Consider the following 25,416-nt stretch of genomic DNA (forward strand, 5'->3'; position numbering starts at 1 on the left):
AACCATTTTTTTAGCAGCTACTGTGTGCTAGGCATGGCTCCAACACCCACGCCTGACAGCGAGCTGATGAGGGGCCATTATCATTCCCAGTTTGCAAATGAGCAGACAGGAGAGACTGGGACACACCCCCTTCCCCCACACCCCCCACCACCAAGCACGGCACACATCCCCCCTCCCTGTTCTGCAGGGCCCTGTGGGGAGGGCTGCTGCTGCTTCTGACTGCCCCCCAGAGCTTGCCAGAACCGTTGTCGGCCCCTCCTCCCTTCAGCAGGTGCCATCCTCTGACCCCACAGCCCCACGATGGTCCCTTGACACTGAGACCTGGGAGGAAGGACTGGCCCAGGCTCTGTTCCCTCCAACTCCCAGAATCACCCCTTCCCTTTGCTAAAGAGACAGGCAGAGGGTGAGGGACAGTTTTCCGTCAAGAACTTCAGCTCAAGACCCCCACCTGGGATCTAGGTTGGAGCCCACTCGCCCCACCGTTACCCAGCAGGTGTGATCCAAACAAGTCCATTTTCCTGGTGTCTTAACCTTCCTCACTGGCAAATGGGGTCAATAATTGACCCTCCTCAGCGCGCCTGGCTGGCTCAAGTCACTGGAGCACGTGACTCTTGATCTCAGTGTTGTGTGTTCGAGCCCCACATTGGGTGTAAAGAGTACTTAAAAAAAGTAAAACCTTGGGGCGCCTAGGTGACTCGGTTAAGGCATCTGTCTCCTGATCCCAGCTCAGGTGATCTCAGGGTCTTGAGTTCAAGTCCCGCCTTGGGCTTTACTCTAGGTGCATAGCTCACATAAACAAACTTAAAAGAAATAATCATCCTACTTTCATGGCATTGTTAGGAGATAAAAAATAAGGACATTTCAGGATCCTTGGTGTCTGGAATCTAGAAGGTGTTGGATGAATGTTGTGGTTGCTGGGGGTGCGGTGAAAGTCGGATTGTTTTGAGGGCTGCATCCTTCCTGGGCTGGGGCTCTGGCAAGAACGGGTCGGGCTCTGCCCTCTGGAAGGGGTTGTTAAACCCCTATAGCCAGGAAGGAATACTCGGGGACTATTCACACCAGGGCCATGTAGACGGGATCCTGAGTGATGGCAAGGAAGGGAAGGATGTTCTAGGCACAGGAAGTGCAGATGTGGCAGAATCAACTGGTCGCTGGGTACAGCAGAAAGATGATGGAGACTGGGCCAGAGAAAATGGTCTTGGGTGGGGGGAATCGGGACCAGAAAGCAGGCTAGAGGGCCACAGGGCCTCATCCTGCCCAAGCCAGGGCTGCCGGATGAGAGGGGCTTCCTCTTGATTCTGGAAGCCCTAGGGAACCACTAACCACCTCAGGGAGGGCCCCATGTGGCCAAACTCGTGGTTGCAAGCATCCAGCTGCAGCTGGGAAATGGGTTGGTGGGCAGAAGCGAGGGTGGGAAAGGAGAGGAAGGGGTAGGGGACAGACTGAAGAGCTAACGTAGTGAGGACAAGAGAGCCTCCGGGAAGTAGATCCACAGAGGGTTTCTGAATGATGCACAAGAGGGCTTCGTGCCAGCCTCCGTCTTTCCTCTTCAGGGTACAACCTGCAAAGAGCTTGTGGTTAAGGGGCACGCATTCTCCTTGGGGGGAGGGGGAAGCAGAGCAGCCCCCTGGGGGAGGGGACGCCAATGGCCGCTCCCAGCGGATCGTCAAAGAATGAGCCCTCTGGCTGAAGGCCCCCGCCACTCAGAGAAGGTGCTCTGATAACCCACCCACAGTCCTTGCCCACGGCACCCAGTGCCTCTCTTCTCCTATCCTTTGGGAGCCCGAGCGGGTGACCGCCGGGACAGAGCATGGGCTGGGGCCCGCGAGCGGTTATAAGGTCCGGATCCAAGGCGCTCCGGCTCCCCTACGCCTCCGCAGTCCCCGCAGGGCGCCGAGACCCGGTTGCGTTAGTTCGTGGCCTGCCCCGCCGGGCGCCAGTGCCCTGAGCATCCTGCGCGGGGCACGGGGGTGCGGGGCCCTTCGGCCGGTCGGTGGCTCGCATTGTTGCTGCTGCTGCTGTCGCTGCCCGCTGACGCCTGGTACAAGCACGTGGCGAGTCCCCGCTACCACACGGTGGGCCGCGCCGCGGGCTTGCTCATGGGGCTGCGCCGCTCGCCCTACATGCATCGCCGCGCGCTGCGCCTCGGCTGCCGGACCCGTTGCCTCTGACACCCAGGGCCTGGGCTCGTCCCCGCAGGAGCCATCTGCCAGAGACACCCTCCGTCCGGCGCCCGTCCCCCTAGGTGCTCTTCTGCTGCCCTCTGGGGTTCGGGAACTGTTGGAGACCGGAAGGCACTCGCGCGCAGGGCTCCGGGTCAGTGCGCCTTGGAGCTGGCGCCACCCCGAGCCGCGCGCACCGAACTGGAGCCAGGGCTCTTCCGCGGAGCAGGCCAGGTACGTGGGGAGAAGGGGGCGAGGACGTCTGGGGAGATCTGAGCCCGGTGCGCCCACTCACGTGCCCACGAGGCACCCCACGACTCTCCTGTCCTCCCACTCCTTAGGGAGAAAGGCTTCCCTGGAGTGTCCTAACCCTTTCCAGCCTTGGGGACGTTTTTTGGGGGGGGGAGTAGTGGAGGGCGCACAGCCCTGTCCTTGAGGTCCTGCTCTTCTTTCTAGAGCCTTTGGAGAGTCTCCTGTTCAGCCACGGTCTGCCCAGAGAACCGCGTTCGCCGGACCCCACCTCTCCAGGGCTATCCTGAGCGCAGCCCCTGCTGGCAATGCCCTTTCTCCTGACCCAGGCAGACTAGATTAGTTTCTCTAGGGCTCACAGCGACTGGTCAATAAATTTGCCTGGTTCATGTGTCCCCATGTGTGACCCCTTTCCTCTGTGATGTGTACTTGGCATCTAGCTCTAGGGCACAAACAGCTGCACCCACTCCCTGGCAAATACCAGGAGCCTTCTCTCTGGCCAAGGGATGCCCGCTCCTAACCATCTCCAACTGTAAGTGCTTGGGGAACAGAAGGGGGGACAGAGGCAGAGACATTGCTGGGGCCTAGGTCCCCTTTCCCTTCTCTGCCAGTACTAGCCCCTCCTATTTGGGGGTGGGGTCATCAGACCAGGTCCCAGGGTCCCACAGGAGGGGAGAGGTCTCATGGGAGGTAGGCACGAGTCAGCCCCTGGGTCTGCTGCCGTCCACCAGAAAGGAGAGTATGGCACTCATACCCTACCAGCTGAGAGCGAGAGCCCCCACCTCAGCCTCCCAGGAGCCCTGCAAGTGCCCCCCCCCTCACTGTGGCCCCTGGCCAGGTTCGGGAGCCCTGGCAGCCCACCCAGCCTTTCTCCCATCTCCCGGCTTCATTTCATCCACGATCTCCTTTGTACCCTTCCTCAGGCCACGCTCTCCTCCTAGGGAGGAAAGGCCCCTTGCCTCCCCAGAGACTCTTCCCCCTCTGATCCTCTCACATTTCCAGTTATTGGCTCCAAGCCCCATGTAAATGTGCTCTGCCATCTTGAATAAGGACCTCCCTCCACCTGGGCCCCCTTATAGATCCTGCTCACAGGTGCCCGGGCCCCTCCACCCTTCTGCTCCCTCATTAACCCTCCTCAGTATGGGCTCTGACTCCCACAACTGTTCTGGACCAGACCTCGAAGTGCCCGTCTGCTGTGCCCTGATACTGTCTGCCTCCCGGAGCCCTCCCTTGGCCATTTGGCAAGGTCTTCCCTTGGGGCACCCAGCAAGGACTGGAGGAGGGGTGGTCCCATGCCTGTTGGGCCAGCTAACTTCGACAGGCCCACCTAGAACTGGCCCCCACATTCCCCTTGGCCTCTGGAAGCCCCCGTCTCTCCTTACTGGCAACTCCTCATCTCCTGGATGCATCCTTCTCCCCACGTGGTCCCCTAATGTGGGCGCTCTTTTTTACTCCACCCTCCCAATTCTTACCAACCCCTGGATTTATTTATTTATTATTTATTTTTTAGTGTTTTTTATTTTTGAGGGAGAGAGAGAGAGAGACAGTGAGCAGGGGAGGGGCAGAGAGAGAGGGAGACACAGAATCCCAAGCAGGCTCCAGGCTGTGTGCTGCCAACACAGAGGCCAACGCGGGGCTGGAAGTCACGAGACACGAGATCATGACGTGAGCCGAAGTCAGACGCTTAACCGACTGAGCCACCCGGGCGCCCCGACCAACCCCTAAATTTACTGACTCTGATTCCAGGATCTGCACTGAGGGGAGGGGCGGCCACCTGACTCCTCAGGTCAACACACTCTCTGCACTCCAAGTCCACTCCTGCCAAACTTGGTCTTTCACAACACGCGTGTCCTGTGCACAACACCTCAAGGGCTCTCCACCACTGACGGCACGAAATCCATGTGCCACGTGCACAAAGTCTAGGGCTGCCCTGTCCCGCGGTCTCATTGCTCCCTCCCCTCCCTCACACAGAGAGCAGGAACTCTGGGCAGATTCCAGAACAGCCCCACGGTCCACCCTGAAGAAGGACTCTGGGGCCTCAGGCCATGTTTAAATGCCCTCCTCAAGGCTGTGCCAGTCCTGGGCTTGCCCTTGGATTCTAAGCGATGTTTCCCCAGTGCTCACCAGCGCCTGGTGCCAAGTGGCCCGTAAATGTTTGGTCACAAGTGCCGGAACACTTGGTGAGACGCTAGATTTCACGAGGCCTGGAGGTACCCCAGTCCAGAGAGCTTGGTGCCAGGTCCAAGGTGAAACTCCCCCGATTAGGACTTGGCAGAGGCCCAGCTTCCCTGCCCACCACCTACGTGCACCCCCGTGCCCCTGCAGTACAAGGAGCCCTAGTGCGTCGCTCCCGCTCTAATCTCCACCCAGCCCGGGAGGCCGAACCGAGTCGGAGCCAGAGGGGCGGGGCCTGGCCAGCCCCTCGGAATGAAGCAACAGCCAGCAGGTGGCGCTGCGCGGCTGCTCTCTCGGGCTGCAGTCTCCCTGGGAGCAGGGGCGTGGGCGGGCCCAGAGCGGGTGGGCGGGCTCCTGCGCTGCCTCCCTCGGTGGTCGTCGCGGTTCTCCCCTTCTCTCCCCTTCTCGTCTCCGGGTCTCTCGTTCTCATCACAGTTTCCGTCGCGCTGTCCCCCGCCTGCTCCAGTTTCGAGCTCTGAAGAGAAGCCTGGCGTAGTCCGAGGAGAAGGCCATAAGCGAGGTCCTGTCATCCCGTGGGGCCATTAATGCCCGTTAGGGACGCAGCGCCCGGCCCGGGAAGCTCTGGGCTATTACCGGGGCCTCAGACTAATGGCTCCACCCCCACAGACGGTCCCCCCGACCCTTCCTCTGGCTCGGGACCAGGCCTCAGCCCACTGCCACAGCCCAGAGTCCCCGCCCAGGCCCATGCTCCGCCCATCGCTGGGGGCGTTGCCCCTGGGAGGTAGCCAGAGCTCGGAGGAAAGCCCCCTCCCCACCAGTGGAGCCCCAGGCCAACCCACACCCCAGGTGGACCCTCTGCAGAGGGAATCCCCGGGAAAGGTCTCCGTCGCCGCCTGTCGCAAGGCCTGTGTGGCAAGGTGGCAGAGCGGGATGCGGGCTTCGGGGCGTGGGGATCACCTCCCACCTGACCTCCCCCTGCTGCCAGCCTAGATGATCACTTTCTCTGGCCCATTTCGCGGGAGACCCCGAACAGCTTACAGCCCCTGAACACCTTTCTGTCTGCTCTTCTGAGCCTTTGTCCATGCTGTTCCCTCGGTTTGTTTCTCTGTCTCGCTTGTCTCTCTCAGCCAGAGGCTGGAGGAAGGGCATGGGAGAGTTTGCCCAGGAGAGCAGCTGGGTTGTCTTCCCTGCCTCTGTTGTCGGGCCCCCATTCTTCCCCTGCTCCTCTTCCCCATTCCTGCTCCCCCTTTGGAACTTAACCTGCAGCTCTCCTTTATTCTGGGGTGTTACCTACCTCCCTTATTAACTCTACTTTGTTGCCTTTTGTTATGCTGTGAAGCAGTGTTCCTGGCCCCTGACTATGACCACCCACCCCTGATTCCGCCTCCCTCCAGTGGTGGTCTGTTCCCATCCATCGTCACTCACTGGCTGAGTCCTGGGCTGCGGGAGGCAGCGAGGGCCCGTGGCGGATCCCGGGAGTGTCTGTCCTATGTGTGGGGGTGGGGTGGGGTGGGGGGGAGGAGATGTCCAAGCTTCCCAACCCGGAGGACCAGGGGTTCCTACCTTCTCTGCCCCCAGCCGGGGGGCTCCCATCCAGCCACCTCCCTAGATGCTGGTGTGGCCCCAAGCTACAGCCTGCCAGGTCCTGGCTGGTGCTGGTTGCTATGGGGTGACCCCTAAGCCCCATCAGGAATAGTATATAGTAGGCGGCACTGCCACACCCATCCTCAAAGCCACCGGGAGCAGCAGCACCAGGTCGGGTCCGGAGAGGCCAGTCACAGGCCAGACAGGCAGCCTCTGGACAGAAAAGCAGACAGACGCCTATGGCGGCACCAGCCAGGAACTTAGAGGTGGGGGCGGGGAAGCAGCCATGCAGCTTTGGCCTAAGTGGCTTTTAGGGGCAGCAGCTGGGGTGTGGACACCCAAGGGGCTGCAGCCCAGGAGGCTGCCCAGAGGAGGGCTCTGTGCTTGGGCGGAGGCTGGGAGCCCAGGCTGAGGGCACTGGAGAGGGGAGAAGGAGCGGCAAGCACTAGGCCCAAGCTGAGCCTGCCTCTGTCCCCATGGGGAACTGCCCGGGCTGGTTAAGCCTCAGCCCGGGGAACCAGGTATGTGCAGGGGGCTGGGCAGGCTGAGGGGGAGCCTGCAGCTCAGCTGTCTTCCTGTATCCGAGGCTGGGGAAGCGCTCGGTGGTAAAGTGTGGACTTGGCATCTCACAGCTCTGCCCTAAGAGGAGCCAGGGAAGCTCGCCTGGGTCTCCTTCCTCTTTAGAACTTGGTTCCCTGATCTGCACCCGGGGGTTGTTCCAGATAAAGTGTACTCAGAGCCACAACAAAGCATAAATGGTTTTCTGTTGTCATTTTTGCCTGGTTGGGGGAAGGGGTACTCCTGCTGGGGACGGCTAGATGCTAGGGGAGAAGGACAGAGGGAGGGGAGGGCTGGGGCAGAGATCACAGGGGCCAGCTCCTGGGAACAGCTTCTGTGAGCACTGGTCACCAGCCAGAGGTCAGAGGCCAAAGGCCTCAGTACATTTAATCTCTGCCTGGGATGACCAGGGGCACAAGTGAGAGGCCCAGGCTAAGAGAGGAGTGTGGGGGGTAATGTTTAATGGACGTGCCCAGCACAGGTCCACACAGTCTCCTTGGGAGGGCCAGGGTGCTGCCCAGTCACTAGCCTCCAGAATATAGGGAAGGGCTGCTGCCTTGTCACTTTCAAACTCCTCTTTCTGTCTTCTGGACCATCCTGGGACTCTGTTGGGCCAGGGCAGCTCTGGGTGCAGGAGGGATCCTGACACAGGGACACCGGGGTGTCTGTGTGTGTGTGTGTGTGTGTGTGTGTGTGTGTGTAGCGGGGGAAACTTCCTGAGGATGGTGGGCAGAGCTGTGGCTCTTGTTCTTACCCTCTGGCCGCTGTGTGCGGTTCCTCACCCTGAAGACCCTTTCTCCACTCCTCCCCCCACCTCCACGGCCCGCCTTGGTGCCACGCATACAGTAGGTGCTCAATAAATGCCCCTGGAACAGGAGGCAAAGGCGCTGGCGCCAGGGAGGCTGCCCAGAGTCGGGGCAAGACCGAGGGGGGCGTCCCTAGGCCCCGCAGCCTCCGCCGGGATTGGCGGGGTGCCGAGGCAGGGCCGTGGCCGGGGCGGGGGCGGCCGAACGGAGGAGGCGGGGAAGGGGCGGGCGCGGGGGCGGCGCCGCAGCCGGAGCCGGAGCCCGAGTCCGAGTCGACGAGAGCCGAGCGAGAGCAGCCGAGGGCGCCGCCGGGTCCCCAGCGCCGTCGCTGCCGCCTCCGCGCCGCCCCCGCGCCCCTGCCTGCCCGCGGCAGGCGTCAGCGGCCGTGGCCGCCCGCGGCCGGCCGGTGGGCAGCCGGCGTCATGGCCTCACCGGAGCCGCTGCGGCCGCGCCTGTGCCGCCTGGTCCGCGGCGAGCACGGCTACGGCCTTCCACCTGCACGGCGAGAAGGGCCGCCGCGGGCAGTTCATCCGGCGCGTGGAGCCCGGCTCCCCGGCCGAGGCGGCCGCGCTGCGCGCCGGAGACAGGCTGGTCGAGGTCAACGGCGTCAACGTGGAGGGCGAGACGCATCACCAGGTGGGTGCCCGCGCCCCGCCCCCGGCCCGCTGCCCCGCTGGGCCCCCTCCCCGAGCTGGCGGGGGGGGGGGGGGGAAGGGTGGGGTGCGTCAACGACCGCAGCTGTCGGCATTGCCTGCCCCCAGGCCTCGGCGCCCTGCCCGGGGGCCCGAGGGGGTCGCACGAGGCCCTGCGTGGACTCCGGCTAGGAGGTGGGGGAAGTGGCCACGGAGGCGGCCGGCCTCCTTCCTCGCCTCTGCCCCTCAGGCAGCTCGGTCCTGCACCGCGGAGGGGGCGTCCTGGCAGGGAGGGGCCTGCACTGCGGCTCCTCGCCCTCGGCCCTGACACTTAAGTCTTGTTAGGGCCTCAGCGTGCAATGAATGGAGGCGTCCGTCACCTTGGGGGGCGTCTCCGTGCAACTGGGGGCCCTGAGTGTTTTTCTGTGAGTGTCAACACGTGCGTGTGTACACAGCTGGGTATGTGTGTGTACAGGTCCCTCTGGGGGTCACCCATGTGTGTGCACATCTGCCTGGGTGTACAGAAGGGTGTCACAATAAGGGCACACCTGTATGTGCTTGTATCAGCGAGTGTGTGTGTGTGTGTGTGTGTGCACGTGCGCACGTGTGGACTGTGTGTGTGAATATACGGGTCTGTACCCCTAGGTGTATATGTGTGGACAGATCTGCATGCCGGGATGTGTGTGTGTGAGCTGGGCTCTGTGTGCTGGACAGTGTATGTGTGAACATATAGGCCTGGGTGTGTGTGTGTGTGTGTGTGTGTGTGTGTCCAAGCCTGTGTGTCCACCTGCCTGGATATGTGTAGTTATCGTGTGTGTCCTGGCTGATGGTGTCTCGTTGGAGGCTGCCCAGCCCTGCGGGGGCCACTGCCCCGGCCCTCTGCCTCCTGCAGCTAGAGACGAGGGCCAGAGGGAAGGCAGGGTCTCTCCTCTGCAAGTTCTGCGTCCTGGGGACGATCTATCCCCCCCTTGCCAGGGAGTCACCTGGCTTGAGTCCAGCCTCCCTCCACCCCTTCTGCTCAGGGTTCTCTGTGTCCTCCCCAGCACCTGTGAGTCTGTGACCTGTCTGCGTGGCTAGCCCTGGGGCCTAGAGATTAGTAAATGGCTTCTTGGCTGGACCGGCAGCTGAACTGCTGTGTCTACCCCTGGGGCCCTTGTCTGTCCATCCGTCTGCCTCCGTTCTGTCTTTAACCCAGAGTGTCAGCTGGATAAAGCAGTTTGCTGAAGGAGGGTGGGGGTGTGGGCCAGAGGTCTTGGCTGGACGGAACAAGGGAGGGGCTGGCAGAGCTGGTATCTGGCCTCAGTTTTACAGTCCCTGCCGCCCTTGCCCCAAGGGCACCTGCTTCTCTCAGGCCTCTGGGGGTCCGTCTCTAAGTTTACACGCAGGACCATGCTGTCCCAGGAGGGAAGAGAGGCAGTTACAGTTCCCATTCTACAGATGAGGACACTGATGCTTGAGGACACTGTGTGTCTTGTGTGGGTCCCACAGGCAGGAAGTGCCAGGGTGCTGGGGTCCTCCTGTCGCTCTCACTGAGAGAGCAGGATCAGAGGGGGGCCGGGGGGAAGATGGGCCTGGTTCACACCCTCCTATCTGTTGATGACTTCTGAGCAGCTGACGGGACCCTCTCTGCCCTCCCCCAAGACTTGGGGTGGGGGTGGGGGTTTTGTCCTTCCCACCCCAATGCCCAGTGGTCACTGCTCTGTCTCCCTGCAGGGCACACCCTGGCACGCATGCCCCATGGTCACCCACATGATGTAGACGCTTTGCGGGCACCCACATAGACGCACAGGTGGCCATAGCGTCACAGTTGTCCCACAGGTGGCCTCCGCCTGCTGGGTCTGAACCCTGTTTACCGGGTTGCGTGTGGGTACCCGAGCGAGGGTCTTGCCACAGGAATCCAGGCCTTCCCCTCTCTGCAGGTCCAGCAGGAAAAGGTCCGTGGCCATGGTTCCGAGGCAAATGAAGGCTCAGAGGCAGGGGTTTACTCACTTATTATTTTTAAGTTTATTTATTTTGAGACAGAGGGAGCCAGCGAGCACGAGTGGGGGGAGGGGCAGAGAGGGAGAGAGAATCCCAAGCAGGATCTGCGCTGTTGGCATGAGCCCGTTGAGGGGCTCAAACTCACACAAACCGTGAGATCATGACTCCAGCCGAAACCGAGAGTCGGATGCTTCACCGACTGAGCTCCCCAGGCACCCCAAGGCCGCAGTTTAGACGTCCGTGGTCCACTACTGAAAAGAGCAGCAGTGGGCAGAGACCCCCCCCCCCAAGACTGGCACCTAGGGAGACCCCTTGCTCCCTCAAACTCAGACTGAGAGGCAAACCCTGAGGCAGATGGATGCATGCCTGCACACACGTGCACACACACACGCACGCATGCAACGTGCACACGCGCACACACACTGAAACCCTGAAGCTCAGCCACGCACCACCTTCCAGACCAGCTGCCTCATCCGGCTTCCCGGCCCTTCTCGGACAGGACCCTGGGCTGAGGCGAGTCCCTGCAGTGATCCTGTAGTCCTTGCAGCCTGTGTCGGGCGTCCTGCGTAAAGGGGGAGGGAGCTGCCTGAGCCCCCGGGGGTGGAGGGCGGAGCCGGCGGGCCTCTCGGTCCAGCCGCCCACCGCTGGCAGGCCAGCCGCCTGCCCGTGATCCTGGGCCAGCCCTGGGTGGTGCCACCGTCCATGTGCTGCCCAGAGTGCTGACCGCTGACCTGCTCCCCGCCAACCTGCCCGCCCCAGGTGGTGCAGAGGATCAAGGCTGTGGAAACGCAGACGCGGCTGCTGGTGGTGGACAAGGAGACGGACGAGGAGCTCCGCAGGCGGCAGCTGACCTGCACTGAGGAGATGGCCCACCGAGGGCTTCCGCCCATCCACGACCCCTGGGAGCCAAAGCCGGACTGGGCACGTGCCGGCAGCCTCGGCTCCGAGGCTGGCCAGAAGGTATGGCAGGTTCCGCCGTCTCCGCCTCTTAACGGCAGGCGGTCTCCCCCTCCGCTCACCTCCAGAAGTCTCTGTCTCCATCCCTTCTTCTCCCTCTCCGGGGCCTTGGCGACTACCCTCTCGGCTACGTGGGGCCACTCTTTCTGCCCTCAGCCTGTGTTCTAAGCCAGGTGAGGTCAGGGCAGCCTGGCCCTGTTCCCTGGCCCCCCATCGCCAACCCTCTTCCCCAGGATGCCCATCAGAGCTACCTGACCTAGGAAAGGTCACTCTGTCGAGCCTGGCCGAGGGGCCCGGGGGCCTGGGAGGAGAGGTCCCCCAGGAGGGGGCGTCCCTAGCTCTGTGCTGGCCTCAGGTGTCTGTCTGTCTGAGGAGCCTGCTTGTGCTGGGAAGGCCCTGGGAGGGAGGGGCTGGTCCTTCCCCATGGGCGGTGCATGGTTGGGGACAGCTGAGGATACTCTAAGCTGAGTCTTCAGCTTGGGGTCTACAGCGGTTGGGGTGCTTCTCCTTTCCTGCCTCCACTCCAGGGAAGAGCTGGAATTAACGTGCGTGTGGACCTCCTTCCGGGTGGCAGAACTTGGGGGTGGCCCCCTGGGGGAGGCCGAGAGGAAGAGCCTCATCGTGCTTACTCTGCCCTCTTGAAGCCCCAAGGTTGTTGTCCCTCATGCCCCCTTTGCCTTTTCTTTAAAGAAAACTCTCTCTCTCTCTCTCTCTCTCTCTCTCTCTCTCTTTTAATTAGAGAGAGAGAGAACACATGTGTGTGCAGGGCAGGAGCACAGAAAGAGAAGGAGAGAGAGAATCCCGAGCAGGCTCTGTGCTGTCAGCACAGTGAGACCATGACCCGAGCCAAGACCAAGAGTCCGACGCTTAATGGACTGAGCCGCCCAGGCACCCCTTTTTATGTTTGTCTGTTTGAATTTGAGAGGAGGTGGGGAGAAGAGCAGAGGGAGAGAGAGTGAGAATCTGAGCACGGAGCCCAACGCGGGGCTCGATCCCACGACCCTGGGCTCATGACCCGAGCCAAAATCAAGAGTCGGATGCTCAGCTGACTGAGCCATCCAGGTGCCCCAAGGGAAATGTCTTCAAGGGATCCAATCCCAGGGGTTTCCCCAGATCCCACTTTGAGAACCAGCTGCCCTAGGTGGCGTGAGATCTGAAGTTTCTGTGTGTGCAGGGTTTCTGGGTGCGCATGCCTCCTGTGTGAGCTGGTGGTGCTGGTGACCGGACGCTACGGTGTCTGCCCTGGGGGGCAGATGGCTTTTCAGGTGGGAAGCCAGCATGCGCACAGGTCTGCGCATGAACCCTCGGGGGTGGTCATGGCCCGAGTAGGGGGCATCAGGGTCAGGTATGTGCTTTCAAGGAGGTCCTGGGAGGGGGCGCTGGCTGGCCCGGGCCCCTGGCCTTGCAGGGCCTACAGTTGGAGTAGGGCCTCCTTCGGGCATCTTACCTCCAGGAGGAAGTGCCCTTCCCCCTAGGCGTTTATCCATTGAGTTAGACACAAACGCTGAATTCGCCTTCCTGTGGAAAGATCCGCCCTCGGGCCTTATCTGGAGGGTGGGGTGTCGAGGCACCTTGTCCTTGGGTGGGACCTTCCCCCTCTGCTATTTCAGGCTCTGGGAGCTACAGGAAGCCCTAGGAGGGGGCTTCCTCTGGGTGTATTTTTAGAGGAACAAAGTGGGGCCTGAGTGGCAGGGGCTCTGTGGTGGGGGCTGGCCTGGGGACAGGGAGTCCAGAAGGTCAGGGGAGGCCCAGGGGACAGGGTGTACCCCCACAGCCTCCCGGCCAGAGACCCGGTGTCCGATCAGTTGAGCTCAGAGTGTCAGAAGGAAGAGCCGGGCCCCGGCCGACCTGCACAGGACTAACTAGCTGTCAGGGTGCCTGGGAGGGTGATGCTTACACACGGGGCCACGCTCCGACAGGGCTCCTGTGCAGTGGGGCAGGGGGACCGGGTGGGACTCATACGGTCTGCTTAGGGAGTCATGGCTCCCTTTCCTCCATGCCGGCTGCGGCGTCCACTAATGCGGCCGGCCCCTCCCGTTGGGGTGCTGCGGGGTCCTAGTCGGTGGTGGTGACTCAGCCCCGGCCAGACCAGGCTCGGGTGGCCCTGCAGCTGCAGCGCAGCTGATCCCGACCGTGACGATAGGGGACAGCCCCCCAAACAGACGGGACGGCTCGCAGCACCAGGGCCGTGGAGGTGGTGACAGACCCCGGGCCCCCACCCCCGTTCTGGAGGCCCTTAGGGGCTGTGAGTAAGGGGGAGAGTCCTTCAGGGGGTGGCCCGGCATGGGACCTAGTAACTACCAGAGGGCTCTGTTCTGTCTTCCGTTCTGGCGCCGGGGTCCCCTCCCTTGCCTCCCTGTTCCCCCAGCCTCGGGTCCTGGGAGCAGGGCAGGGCCTTCCAGCAGCTTCCTTCCTTCCTTTCTTGAGACTGAAAGCTAGCCAGTAGGGGGTGCCTAGCTGGGGCCCGAGCATGGGAGGGGGAACCCAGCCACCACCCTGCTCCCCAAAGTGACTCAGTGCCCCTGTCCCCACCCCTCCCTGGGGAGCCGGGGGCCCACAGTGGGAGGTGGATAAATGAGGTGGTGGCCTGGGCTGGCCAGAGAGCTCAGGCCACTCCAGCTGGACGCTCGTTGCCTGCCACTCCGTCCTGCCTCCCATGGCCCGCTCTCGGGATGCCACAGCCGCAGCCCCAGCTCCAGGAGCCCCTCCGCAGAGCCCATCCTGGGGGCTTGTGCAGGTCAGGCTGGGTGGGGGCTGGGTGGGGGCAGCGTGGACCAAGAGGACCCCGGCAACCAGCTTAGCCCATGTCCCCCAGGGTCAGGAGAGGGCACTTGGGGCCCCCTGGTGCGAGCCGGCTGGACCCAGAGCAACAATGGGGGCCCTTCTCTGCCAGGGCTGGTGAGTCACCATGTGGGGGGAGGGGGCACAGCTCAGCTCCGGGGGTGTACCCCCATGCCAGCTTCTTTGTCTGGTCGCGGGCTGGGCTGTGAGACCAGGGCTTGTCCAGCTCTGGGCTGCCCGGCCAGGGGCCCGTGGGAGCCCGTGGGAGCCCGAGGGCCTGGCTGGGAGGCGGCAGGAAGTGCTTGGAGCCAGGACAGGCAGTGAGGAATTTGAGCAATGCGCTAGGGCCTGCCTGCGCCCCCTCCTGACCCGCTGCTTCTCTTCTCTTCTCGGGGCCTCTCCTTGGGCCTCTCCGCTGCCTGGTCCCCCGCGTCCCAGCCTCTCAACTGGAGGGTCCGGTGCCGGGTTTGTGGGTCCCTGGATCCAAGAGGGGAATTTAGGCAAGACCTCAGGAGAAGCCTCTTGGCTGGTGTGGTGAGCTGTGGCCGAGCCGGGTTGAGGCAGGGAGATGGCCAGGATGGTCCCAAACCCGGATGTGACTTCAGCCTGGCGTCGTGGCCCCAGATGCTCCCGCAGTCCTGCTTCCTGTTTGGGGGGGGGGCCTTGAGAGACCTGCCAGGGAGGTCGCTGTGGAGGGCGTGAGAAGAGTCTGTAGCGCCAAGGGGGCTGGGCTGTCCTCGCACGCACGTGTCGCCGGGTAGCGTGTTTGTGAGCCGTGTGTGTTTAGATGTCCCGTCTCTGACCGCGTGCCTCTGCATGTGCACTTGCGAAATGTGCGTAACCCCGGCCCTGGCCCTGCTCCGGACCAGCCAGCCTCAGGGCCTCTCTGCTCTGACAGCCCGCAAGGGACGGGCACTTCCAGGTGTGTCTGGGAGAGCGGATGAGTCTGTGCGACAGGGTCCTGGAGAACTTGGGGGTCTCACGCCCATACGTTCTGCCCATGTTGCCCAGCCCAAGCCCTGGGACCAAGGAACTGTAGCCCTGTTTGAGTTCCTGGGGTCATGGGGCCAGGTAGTGGCCTGCAGTGGGGATCCGGAGGGCATGTCTGGGCAGGCTTTGGGGACCGGGGTCCCAGAGGAGGGGTGCAGGCTGGGCAGGAAGAGGGTGTTTGGGACAAGCGGGGGGGCCCCGGAGCCTGGGCAGGGCACCTGCCCTGTGATAAAAGCTGTACTCGGTCCTCCAGCCGGGCCGACTAGCAGGTTAGGGCACTCACGGTCAGGTTTGAGGCTTGGAACAAGCTCACGGGCCTGGGGTCTGGAGTGGTCAGGGGGTGGCCTGGGCTGCAAGAGGCAGGTGCCCAAAGCCTGGAGATCTTCCCTGAGGGCAAGGGTAGGTGGAGGGTAACGGAGGGGCCCCCGGGAGCACCCCCACCCTGCACACGCTCACCTGCAGGCACACTCGAGTCCCGGGCGTCCTGGGCGTCCCGGGAAACCTGAGCTGCCTGCCCGCCCGCGCACTCCGGCCACCGGCCATGTTTAATTGAGCACCGTCAGCCGCTAGCCACTCGGCACTGCGGTCACTGCCCCAGGCTGTGGCTGGGTGGGGGTCCTGGGGCCCGGCCCCTGCCTGCACGGCCCCTGACCCGGAGCCCTGCTGCAGGATGCCAGAGGTAAAGTGAGGCGAGGCCCTGGGTTTGTCAGAGGCAGGGTGGGGGGACTCTGGGGGCACTAGTGGCCTTCTGTGTTCTGGCTGGGAGGGTAGGAGGGCAGGTCCCACCCTTGGCCTTCTCACTTGGCTTCGGCTGCAGCCCGTGTGCCCTGCCTCTGGGCCCCGTGGGGGTGGGGGTGGCCGCAGCTTGCTCTGGAATGTGAAAGCAAACACATCGTACTGGCCTATGGAGGCCGCTGGGAGAACAGACAACGTCAGCCCGGCACTCGGGGAGGGGCTGGGGAGGGGCTGCACGGGCAGGGCCTCCAGGGACAGTGGCCCCAGGACACTGTCACGAGTGGCAGCTATCTCACCTGGCTTCTACCACCCTCACCTGTGCTCCGCGCTGCCCTTCAGCTGACTCTGTCAGCACCCCTGCAAAGCCCCTGGTCCTGAAGTCGTTTTTGGGTTTGGAAATTGAGGCTTTGCTTAGGACCTGCGGCTGGAGCCCGGTCACAGGCAGCCTAAGGGGGCGGGGGCAGGCACGGGTGCACTGTTTGTCCCTGAGACCTGGGGCCGCTGGGTGTGGGGTTGGGGATCCCTCTGGCCCACCTCCCCTGCAGCTGCATACTGGGGCCCAGAGGCCTTGGGGGCTGGGTCGGTGGCTTCAAGGGGGGTGGGAGAGCAGTGCGGAGCCTGGTCTTTTGTGCCTGCAGGATGTCACTGGACCCCCCAGGGAGCTACGCCCTCGGCTCTGCCACCTGCGAAAGGGCCCCCAAGGCTACGGGTTCAACCTGCACAGTGACAAGTCCCGGCCGGGACAGTATATCCGCTCCGTGGACCCGGGCTCGCCTGCCGCTCACTCCGGCCTCCGCGCCCAGGACCGACTCATCGAGGTACCTGTCACACACACACATACACACACACACACACACACACACACACACACACGTGTGTGTCTATGCCCCTGTCCTCTGAGTGTGTGTCTGGGCCCGCGTCCCCCACCCCGAGTGTGTCTCTGGCCCGTGTCCCCTGCGTGTGTGTCTGGGCAGGGAGGTCCTTGCTGGAGGAGGGAACATGCTGGGAACCTGAGCTGGGATTCCTCTTGCTGCCACGGCTGGTGACAACGTTGATGAATATTTGATGCCACACCTGGCCAGGTGGCTCAGGGGGCCTTTGGGGGCCTGACCTCAGGCAGCGCTGACCCCATGCTGCTGGCGGCAGGTGAACGGGCAGAATGTGGAGGGGCTGCGCCACGCGGAGGTGGTCTCCAGCATCAAGGCGCGAGAGGACGAGGCCCGGCTGCTGGTGGTGGACCCTGAGACGGACGAGCACTTCAGGCGGCTACGGGTTACACCCACCGAGGAGCATGTGGAAGGTGGGCCACTGCCTGGGGACGTGGTAGAGCGTGGGGGGCTGGGCAGCCTCTGACACACTGTCCCCACAGGTCCACTGCCATCACCCGTCACCAACGGGACCAGCCCTGCCCAGGTGAGAGGCCGGGAGTGGACAGGGTGGGCACAGGAGACCCCAGTGGGGGCCTGTGGGGACCCACAGGCTGGACAGGGCCCCCCCCCCCCCGCCCCAGCTCGAGGTCTGCTTGTGTCGGTACGATCGTGGGGCTCACTCTTGCCCAACCCCTCATAGCTTTGACGTCCGCCGTGGGGCCTGTCCTGGGCCAGCCACACCCCGGCTCCGTGGGGCGCCTGGCTGTGCCGTTCCCTCTGCCCACTGCTGGCTGGCGACCTGGAGTCACACTCAGTGTCTCCTTGGGAAGCAGCCCCTGGTTTCACCCCAGGTGATGCTCCTGGGGGTGATTCCTGTCCTGAGCCGGCCAGGTCCGGGCCACCTGCACGCTCACCGCTGGCTGTCCAGCGTCCTGCCCGGGCTGGGCCTGCAGCACAGTAGAGGCTCCGTGCCTACCGCCAAGCGGAAGCATGAGTGCGGCTCTGATGTGCGTGTAGGCACGCGTGCGCGCGCGTGTGTGTGCACGGGCTCCTGGGCAGGGTCCCTGAAGCCACGCCTTGCCCTTGGTTTCCCAGCTCAATGGTGGCTCGGCGTGTTCGTCCCGAAGTGATCTGCCTGGCTTAGACAAGGACACTGAGGTAGCAAGTGCCTGCCCGTCTCCACTGCCGCGATCACACGCTGGGGGGGTCAGAGGCCTTGGGGGTGGGTGTTTGTGGAGCTGTCGGCCTAGGCAGTGGGGTCACCACCTCCAGGAAGCCCTCTTGGGCCTGCTGCCCCGGCCCCGTCGGCAGGCCTCTGGTGTGAGCTCCCTGGGTAGGGTAACCTGACTGAGGGCTCGGGTCCAGGGCTCACTCTGGCCACCTGCCCACTCTGCTTGCCCCCAGGACAGCAGCACCTGGAAACGAGACCCCTTTCAGGAGAGTGGCCTCCACCTGAGCCCCACAGCGGCCGAGGCCAAGGAGAAGGCGAGAGCCACCCGGGTCAACAAGCGGGCACCGCAGATGGACTGGAACCGGAAGCGCGAGATCTTCAGCAACTTCTGAGCCCCCCCCCACCCCGCCCGCCTGTTTGCCGGCGACCCGGCCTCTTCCCCGCACGGGCCCAGCCCCGAGTTCCCCAGGCCTCAGTGGACTGGAGGGGGTGCCTCCTCACCCCCTTGAAGCCGTGCTGGGCCCACCGCTATCCAGGAGCCAATGTGCGCCCCAGTGCGCCCCGTCCTGCCCCCCTACCTGCTGGGTGCTGGAGAGGGGAGAGGGGAGAGGGGAGAGGGCCTCCCGCCCCCCCCCCTGCCCCCGCCTGCCAGATGTGAGAGAGGGAGAGGGAGAGGCAGTGGTGACCGTGGCCCGGCCCTTGCTGCTCTGCCCGGGCCTGCTGACTTAAAGGAATTTTTGTTTTTGCTTTTCTTCCAAAAAAGAAAGGAAAAAAAAAAAACACAGAGCTCCAGCTCCACACATGTTTCCACTTAATACCAGAGTCCCGCCCCCGCCCCCGCCCCCACCCCCTTAGGACGCGCTCTCTAAGTAATTGCAATAAAACAAACCTTTCTCTGCAAACCACGTCCTCCCCACTCCTCAACAGCAGTCCTCTGAACTGGGAGTCCCGGGCACGTTCAGGGACAGAGAGATGGAGGGGGACCGGGCTGTGAGTGTGGGGGCTCCAAGGTGAGGCTGGGAGGCCAGATGTGGCTGTAGGAGCTGCCCCTCTGCCCCCATCCCTGCTGTGGGGGGGGGTCACTAAGCCAGGCCTCCCATGTCCCCGCTGAACTGGTCTAGGGCACAGGGCCTGGGCTCCCAGAGACCTGAGGATAGAGGCCCCGTGTCCCTGAAGAGGGTGGCCTCTGGACAGGCCTCTTGTCCCTGCGCCACAGCCCTGAGGCTGGGGGAAAGCCTGCCTGCCCCCAGGAGACGCCACCCGCTCTCCCTTTCCTCCCTGCTCTGAACCCGACCGATATTGCTGTTTGCCCTGTAAGCCATAGCGCATGCGCGCCCTCGGAATAAACAGGCCTTCCGCAGACCCTTGGCCGCCTCTGTCCTTCCTGAGCCCTTGCTTGCGGGTGGGGGGCTGTGGTCTGGGCAGCGGCCCTGGGGAAACTCGTCTCAGCTGCCGGAAGCGGGGTCCCATTCCTAAGCCTCTTTCCACTGTATCCGCCAGGCGGCCAAGCCTGACCCGTCTCAGCTCCCTGTACCCCCCCCCCCACCTTCACTGGTACACTCTGGGGCTCTTGTCAGCCTCCCCTTTGCCCCTCCCCCAGCAAGTTGCCCTCAGTGCCTCCCAGGTCCTTGACACTCCCTGCGCTCCCTCTGCCCTGGTGCCACCCCTGCAGGTACACACAGGTCGGGTCTCATGCCCTGTGGCTCCCAGCCTGGGCCTATTGGTGTTACTCTGGAGGCTGGGTGGCTCTGTAAACACAGGGCAGGGCCTCCTGGCAGAGGGCTGTCAGAGTGCACAAGTTCAGGAGGGGGGCGTGTGTCCCAGGAGGGAGGAGGCCCAGGTCTCCAGCGGGTTTTCCAGCAGCTGGCTGCAGCTGGCTCCCACGACCCATCTCCTCTGACTCCTGCACATCCGTCATCGCCACCGCTCCCCCAACCCAGTACAGAGCCCGGATTGTCACATCCTCATTCCGGCCTCCCAGGCAGCCCAGTTCAGACACCAGAGCAGAGGCAACACAGCTCCTGCACGTGCTTCCCAGTCTGTCCCCAAACCCCTGGGGGCACCTGGGTGGCACAGTCGGTTAAGCGTCCGACTCTTGACCTCGGCTCGGGTCATGATTTTGCAGTTTGTGAGTTCAATCCCTGCATCAGGCTCTGTGCCAGCAAAGAGCCTGCTTGGGATTCTGTCTCTCCTTCTCTCTGCCTCTCCCCTGCTTGTGCTCTCTCAAGATAAATAAACTTAAAAAAAAAACCCAAAACCAAAACCAAACTCAGACCCCAACTGCAAACAACTCCCAAGCTTTATTACAAACAGGCTGGGGCTCCCCAGCAAAGGCACGCGACGCACTACCCAGAACGGCGTCCGGGGCCGAAGCACCATGGTCCTCAGAGGCCCCGCGCGGCCGGGCACAGCGTCCGGTTGAGGCAGCCCTGGCAGCGTGGGTGGACGGGCAGACAAGTCTGCTGGCCGAAGCCCACCAACAGTCCGTTGATCTCGCCCCACAGCTCCCTGTGGAGGTGGAGGGGGGCGTCAGCAAGGGCGGCTGACTGAGGGGAGCCCTGCCCGCCCCTACCCTGCCGCACCGGGGCAGCCACTCCTCCAGGGCAGCACGAGTCTTCTCCGGGGAACTGGTCGCTGTCTTGGTCCACCCGAGTCTGTTGGCAATTCTGTGCACATGCGTGTCCACCGCTGCTTGCAGACAGGACCTGCTTAGCACAGGGCACGCCTGCCGGCCCCGACGGCCCCAGTCCCTGCCCGGAGCCCCGGGCCCACCTTGGCCCTGGGCTTCCATGCAGGGCCCAGAACTGCACAGAGGGCGGGTCAGCGGCGCGAGCCACAGGGCTTGGGCCCTCCATCTGGGGTGCAGCAGTGCCTCCTGGTCTAGGCACCGGCTGTGGGCGCCAGGCCGGGTGGTCACAGCTGGGTCCAGAGGGTTGGCTCGAGGTCCCGAGCCACAGAGCTTGCACCTGCCACTGCATGGTCGGGACAGAGGGAGTGTGGCCAGGCCACCTGCAGCTGTCATCTACTTGGGCCACAGCCCCTGCTCCACCCCAGGGCTTGGCCTGGGCACCTGCTCACGGGGGCTTCCTCTTTCCTGCCAGCGCCCGTCCCCGCCTTCTCTCTACTTCGCAAAAGAGAAAGTGAGTCTCACATCTGTTTCCTTCCCCCCGGCTACCGATAGTCTGGAAAAAGGCTCAGGCCCTCCCCAGACCCTGACGGAGGGCACCCTGGGAGCACAGGGAGAGCACACAGGCATAGGGGTCGCACTGGTGGGTTACCAACCCTCAGTTTCCTCCTCTGTAACACAGAGGTGACCACATCGCCTGCCACCCAGAGGCCTACCCTTCCCAGTTTCTCCTTACAGGTGGCCATGCCCACAGACAACCAGAAAAGGTGACATCTGACACTTCTTCCTGGTGTGTCTGCTGCTCCCAAAGTCGGGTCGCCTGGGCTGTGGGCCCTTCCCCCAGGAGACTTGCGGGACCCCTCCTGGGACTCAGGCAGCTGAGGACAGCCACTGTCAAGATAAGCTCAAGTATCTGTTGAGAGGCTGGCGGCTGCAGAAGCCTGTGGGGGTAGTGGGGAGCGGGGAGGCTCTGACCTAGCCCCCTGCCTGGCCCAGTGCCAGTCTCTGGGGCTGCCGGGTCTCCAGCCTTAACTTCACAGTCAGGGCCCTCAGCCCTGTGCTGCCCTTCCATCTGGGCGCAGTGCTCAGAAGGGTCCCCACCCCAGGGACCAGGCTTGAGTAGCCGGGGAAGCGCTGGGGAAGTTCTCACCTCCTCCCCAGCTCCTGCAGGAGCTCCAGAGGAGCCAGGGGTGGGGGCACACAGAGAAATCAAGGTCAAGCCCTGGTTTCTGGGCTGGCCAGGCTACCGCTGCCTGGCCTCAGAAGCCCCAACACTCTGGGCAAAGATCTGAAACATTACCAACACCCTAACTGGGGTCTGTCCTCATTCGGAGGGCCACCAATGTCAGGAAATGGATTCCAGGAGGGGCTCCCCCCCCCCCAGCTCCTCCTCCCTGTATCCCCAGCCCTTTCTCCTTCCCCAGGCTCCCCCTGCCTTTACCGTGCCTCCCCTGCCGGTGCCCGTTCTCGAGCCTCCTACCGGTCTTTCTCCCATCTGACGGCTTTGTGGATGTTGTTCCTTCTGCCTGGCCAGCCCCACCTCACTCCTCAGCTCTTGACTGAGTTATCACCGCCTCAGGAAGTCTGCTCAGTTGCCCCAGACTGGGCCAGCTCCGACAATGCCACGCATAGACCTTGAGTCCGTCCCCAGGGCCTCTCAGAGCCCAGCACACAGTAGGTGCTCAGCACACAGGATCTCCTCCCACGAGTACCCATCTACAGGCAAGGCAGGCCCAGCTCAGTGCTGGAAACGTCTTTCTGACCCTTTGGGCTAAGCTGGGGGTGAGGAGACGTGAGCTGGGGTTGCAGATCACAGGACGTGGGGAGCCCCGATGGCAGCTAACCCTGCCCCACCCTCCTTGTGGGTGTATGCCGCTCACCGATGCCCGACACGGTGCCCCAGGCCACCGCCATGGCCAAGTGTGCCATCTTGGGTCCAACGCCTGGCAGTGCCACGAGCTCTGCCACGGAATCTGGGATGTCCCCGCCATAGCGCTGCTGCAGGATGGCACTGGTCTGCTTGATGTACTTTACCTTGCTCTGAAAGGTGGAGGGGGCGGTCAGCCCTGGAAGCGGACAGTGGAGTCCCGAGGCAGAGCCACAGGTGCCCAGAGCTGCCTGTCACCTGTGCCCAAGACACCCTCAGAGGCACCTGTCTGCATCATCCTGCCAGGAGGTGAGAATGAGCCGAGGGAATGAGCCTGTCTGCCTCCCACCCGCCTGGGCCACTGACATGCGTGCGGGGTCTAGCCCAGGTCCCCTGCCCCGTCATTCTCCCAGAAACCAAGAAGGCTAAGCGGGCCGGCCAAGGCTCAGCAGCACCTGGGCCCTCAGGAAGGAAGGCTGGAGCCTGGGGCTCCCCCTCCAGCCGCCAGGCCGGCTGGGTGGTTCCCATTCTGTGCCTGAGTGGAGAGGGCTATTTAAAAACCATCTGACAAAACTGCGGCCCACGCCAGTGCCAAGGGGAAGCGGCCCCACCCGCCTGGCTGCCTTCAACAGATCCGCCCACTCGCCACCCAGTGCTCCATGGCCTGCTGGGGCTCCAGAGAGGAGGGTGACGCGCTCCAGGGAGGCTTGGAGTAAACAAAGGGAGAGGTGGGTAGCCTCAGGGAGGAAAGGAAGCGCCAGTCAGCTGGGTGGGGAGGTGGAGGAAGGAAGGGGTGGGCTGCAAACAGGAAAGGCCAAGGAGGGAGGCCCCACAGCCCTGGGTCCATCTGCTGGTCAGTGGGGCAGGGGCTCCAGCGGGAACTCGCATCCAGGTCCCCGTGGCCTGAGATGCCCCACCTGGCCTCCTGCACCCCCACGGCCTCCCCTCAGCTTCCTGACATCTTTCCCAGGCCGGCTGCACCCCAGCCTCCAGGCCGGTGGGCTCACCCTCCAGAAGCCGACGGGGTAGATGAGCGTGCCCAGCGTGCTGTCATCCGTCTGCAGGATGCTGTCCACTGTCAGGCCCCGAGCCCGCAGCCGCTGCATGGCACCCGCTGTCACCTGGTCTTTGGTTTGGCTGGAGAGCATCAGCGACAGCAGCACCTGGTACCTCCGCACCTGCTTGCACAGTGACAGGGACCAGGGGAGTGGCAGGTCCTGGGCGCTCACTGTGGGCCGGGCCCCAGCCAAACCCTGTACCACCTCCACCTGTGACCCTGGGCCACCCGTAGGGCGTCCACCTTCCACCCACCCTGGCCAACCGAGTGCATGCGGGGTCCGGCCTGGCGTTGTTCTGTTTTCTCACATGTGACGTGGGGACAACCACGGTATCTACCTCACGGGATCATTGGAAGGTGTAAGCGAACGATCGCAGCGCTTAGAATCCCACTTGGCACATGGGTGCTCGACAGCCAACGGCTGCACGTGTGCCTGTGACTGCTTCGTGAGTAACACCATCTGTGTCACACGTGAGCAGATGAAGCCCAGACAACTACGTGCACCCAGGTCCCTGGCAGCAGGGCTGGGATTAGAGGCGAGTTCGTCTAAGGATCAGGCTCCAGGCCATGAAGTGGAAGGAACTCTCAGCAAACACTACCGAGCTGGCCTGCTGCGCCTGGGCCTCTGCTAGCAGGAGACGGAGCAGGAAGCCCCGGGCACAGGTAGTCCTGGCCTGCTGAGCGGCCACCAACGAAGCAGGTGACGCCGGCCCGGCGCTCCAGGTCCTGCAGGTGAGGGCGTCAGCCACGAGCTGCCACGTGTCAGGCTGTGCCCCGCCCGAGGCCTGAGAGGAAGCAGGCGTCTCGTCCAGAAGGGCGTCCCCAGGCGGCTGGGGCCCCGGCCTACCTTTGGGGGTGCGTCGGAGTCGTAGCAGTGCTCAACCCCCAGCCAGTCCACAGGTGCGTCCTTCCCGCTCCTCATGGCGCGGATGTTCAGCAGCTGCTGCCGCCAGTCCCGGGGCTCCCAGCTTGGTGCCCTGGGGGGTTTGGTGTCTTCTTCCTCGCGATCGTAGGCCACGTTCAGTTTTTGTGTCTTCCGCCGATGCCTCGAAGGGCTGGGGCTCTTCCTTCCTTCTGCAAATAGTGCCATTCCGAGCCTTCAGCAGGGGCCACAGGTGAGGGTGGGGTGTGGGCGGTGCCCTACCTGCTACTCACCCAGCATCATTCACTCCACAACCATCTACCGCAGCGGGGGTGCTCTGGCCTCTGCAGGCCACACTTTGACGACTCAGCCCTCCTTACGCCACTGCCTTCCTGACCAAGTCTGCGTTAGCACAGGGGGACTCTACCAACAGCCTCTGCCGTGGTGCCCCCCCCCCCAATCTAGTTTCCACACTGCGCCAGAGAGAAATTTCTGGCCCAAAAACAGATTGCATCACTTCTGTTTAATTCTCCTCATTGCTTTTTCCTTGTACTCGCGGCGAACTCCAAACTCCACCCCAGCATCACAGCTCCTGCCTAGCGGCCATTGTCACAGACTTCTTGCCCCAGTGCTTCCGCCATGCTTGTATCACAGTGGAGCTCCCTGTCTGGACTACCCCTAAGTTCACTGGGTGCCTATGAGAAGCCCCCTCTGGCCGCCCTGCAGGGCACGTTGCAGGGACCTGTGGGTCCTGCTCACCCCACAGTTCCTAGCTCCTTAATGCCTACGAGGATAAACCTAGCGGAGACCACGCCCCCGGGGGGGGGGGCACCCGCTAGCCAGCCGGGAAAGAGCACTTCCGGCTGCACGTGCCCGCGGCACCTGGTCTCTTTGAGAGGGAAGCAGCAATGAGGATAAGGCTGGTCGGCCCACAGCTAGCTTGGCACAAGTGGAATATCTCGGGGCAGGCTTCCAGTTCAGGACGATGATGGGGGAGGTGGGAGCGCCCGGACCCAGTCCCTGGGGACCCCTGCCCCTGTGTCCTAGGAACAGGGCGCAGGGTGGGAGCCAGGGCCGCACGTGGGAGCGACCCCGAATCCCAGCCCCCAGTCCCCAGCCCCTTGCAGGCCCCTTCCCCCGTTTTTCTCCCCAGGCTCCGATCCGGGCGCGGCACTACCTGCAGCCGCCTCTCCCCTCCAGAGCGGCGCGGCCTTCTCCCCACCCCCCCGCGGCCCGGCCCCCGGGCCCCGGCTGCGGCTCCGGGTCACCATCCTCACGCCCGTCGCGTTCATGCTTGAGTCCTGCGGACTACACTTCCCGGCGGCCCCCGTGACCACGTTACGTGACGCTCGCCCCCGCATTTCCGCCACAGAGCGGCCCGGAACTACGACTCC

At 63.5% G+C, this 25,416-nt stretch overlaps 2 protein-coding genes across 2 annotated transcripts; one reads left to right on the forward strand and one right to left on the reverse strand.

The window, feature by feature from the left end:
• The first annotated feature begins 7,917 nt into the window (after positions 1-7,917).
• Positions 7,918-18,790, forward strand: SLC9A3R2 (SLC9A3 regulator 2). Its single transcript, XM_030301278.1, is given in 8 exon segments — positions 7,918-7,983; positions 7,985-8,131; positions 10,867-11,067; positions 16,209-16,388; positions 16,717-16,870; positions 16,940-16,983; positions 17,535-17,597; positions 17,844-18,790. Coding segments are annotated over 8 exon segments (1,014 nt in total). The 3' UTR covers positions 18,003-18,790.
• Positions 18,791-19,897: 1,107 nt separating this feature from the next.
• NTHL1 (nth like DNA glycosylase 1) lies at positions 19,898-25,329 on the reverse strand. The gene is made up of 6 exons (XM_030301067.1): positions 25,200-25,329; positions 24,008-24,234; positions 23,111-23,281; positions 22,117-22,276; positions 20,193-20,298; positions 19,898-20,118 (listed from the first exon to the last, which is right to left on the reverse strand). Exons 1-6 carry the CDS (start codon positions 25,312-25,314, stop codon positions 19,995-19,997), a joined length of 903 nt encoding a protein of 300 aa, XP_030156927.1. The 5' UTR covers positions 25,315-25,329; the 3' UTR covers positions 19,898-19,994.
• Positions 25,330-25,416: the final 87 nt, after the last annotated feature.

The sequence above is a fragment of the Lynx canadensis genome, chromosome E3, assembly GCF_007474595.2.
Source record: "Lynx canadensis isolate LIC74 chromosome E3, mLynCan4.pri.v2, whole genome shotgun sequence".
Lineage (NCBI taxonomy): Eukaryota > Metazoa > Chordata > Mammalia > Carnivora > Felidae > Lynx > Lynx canadensis.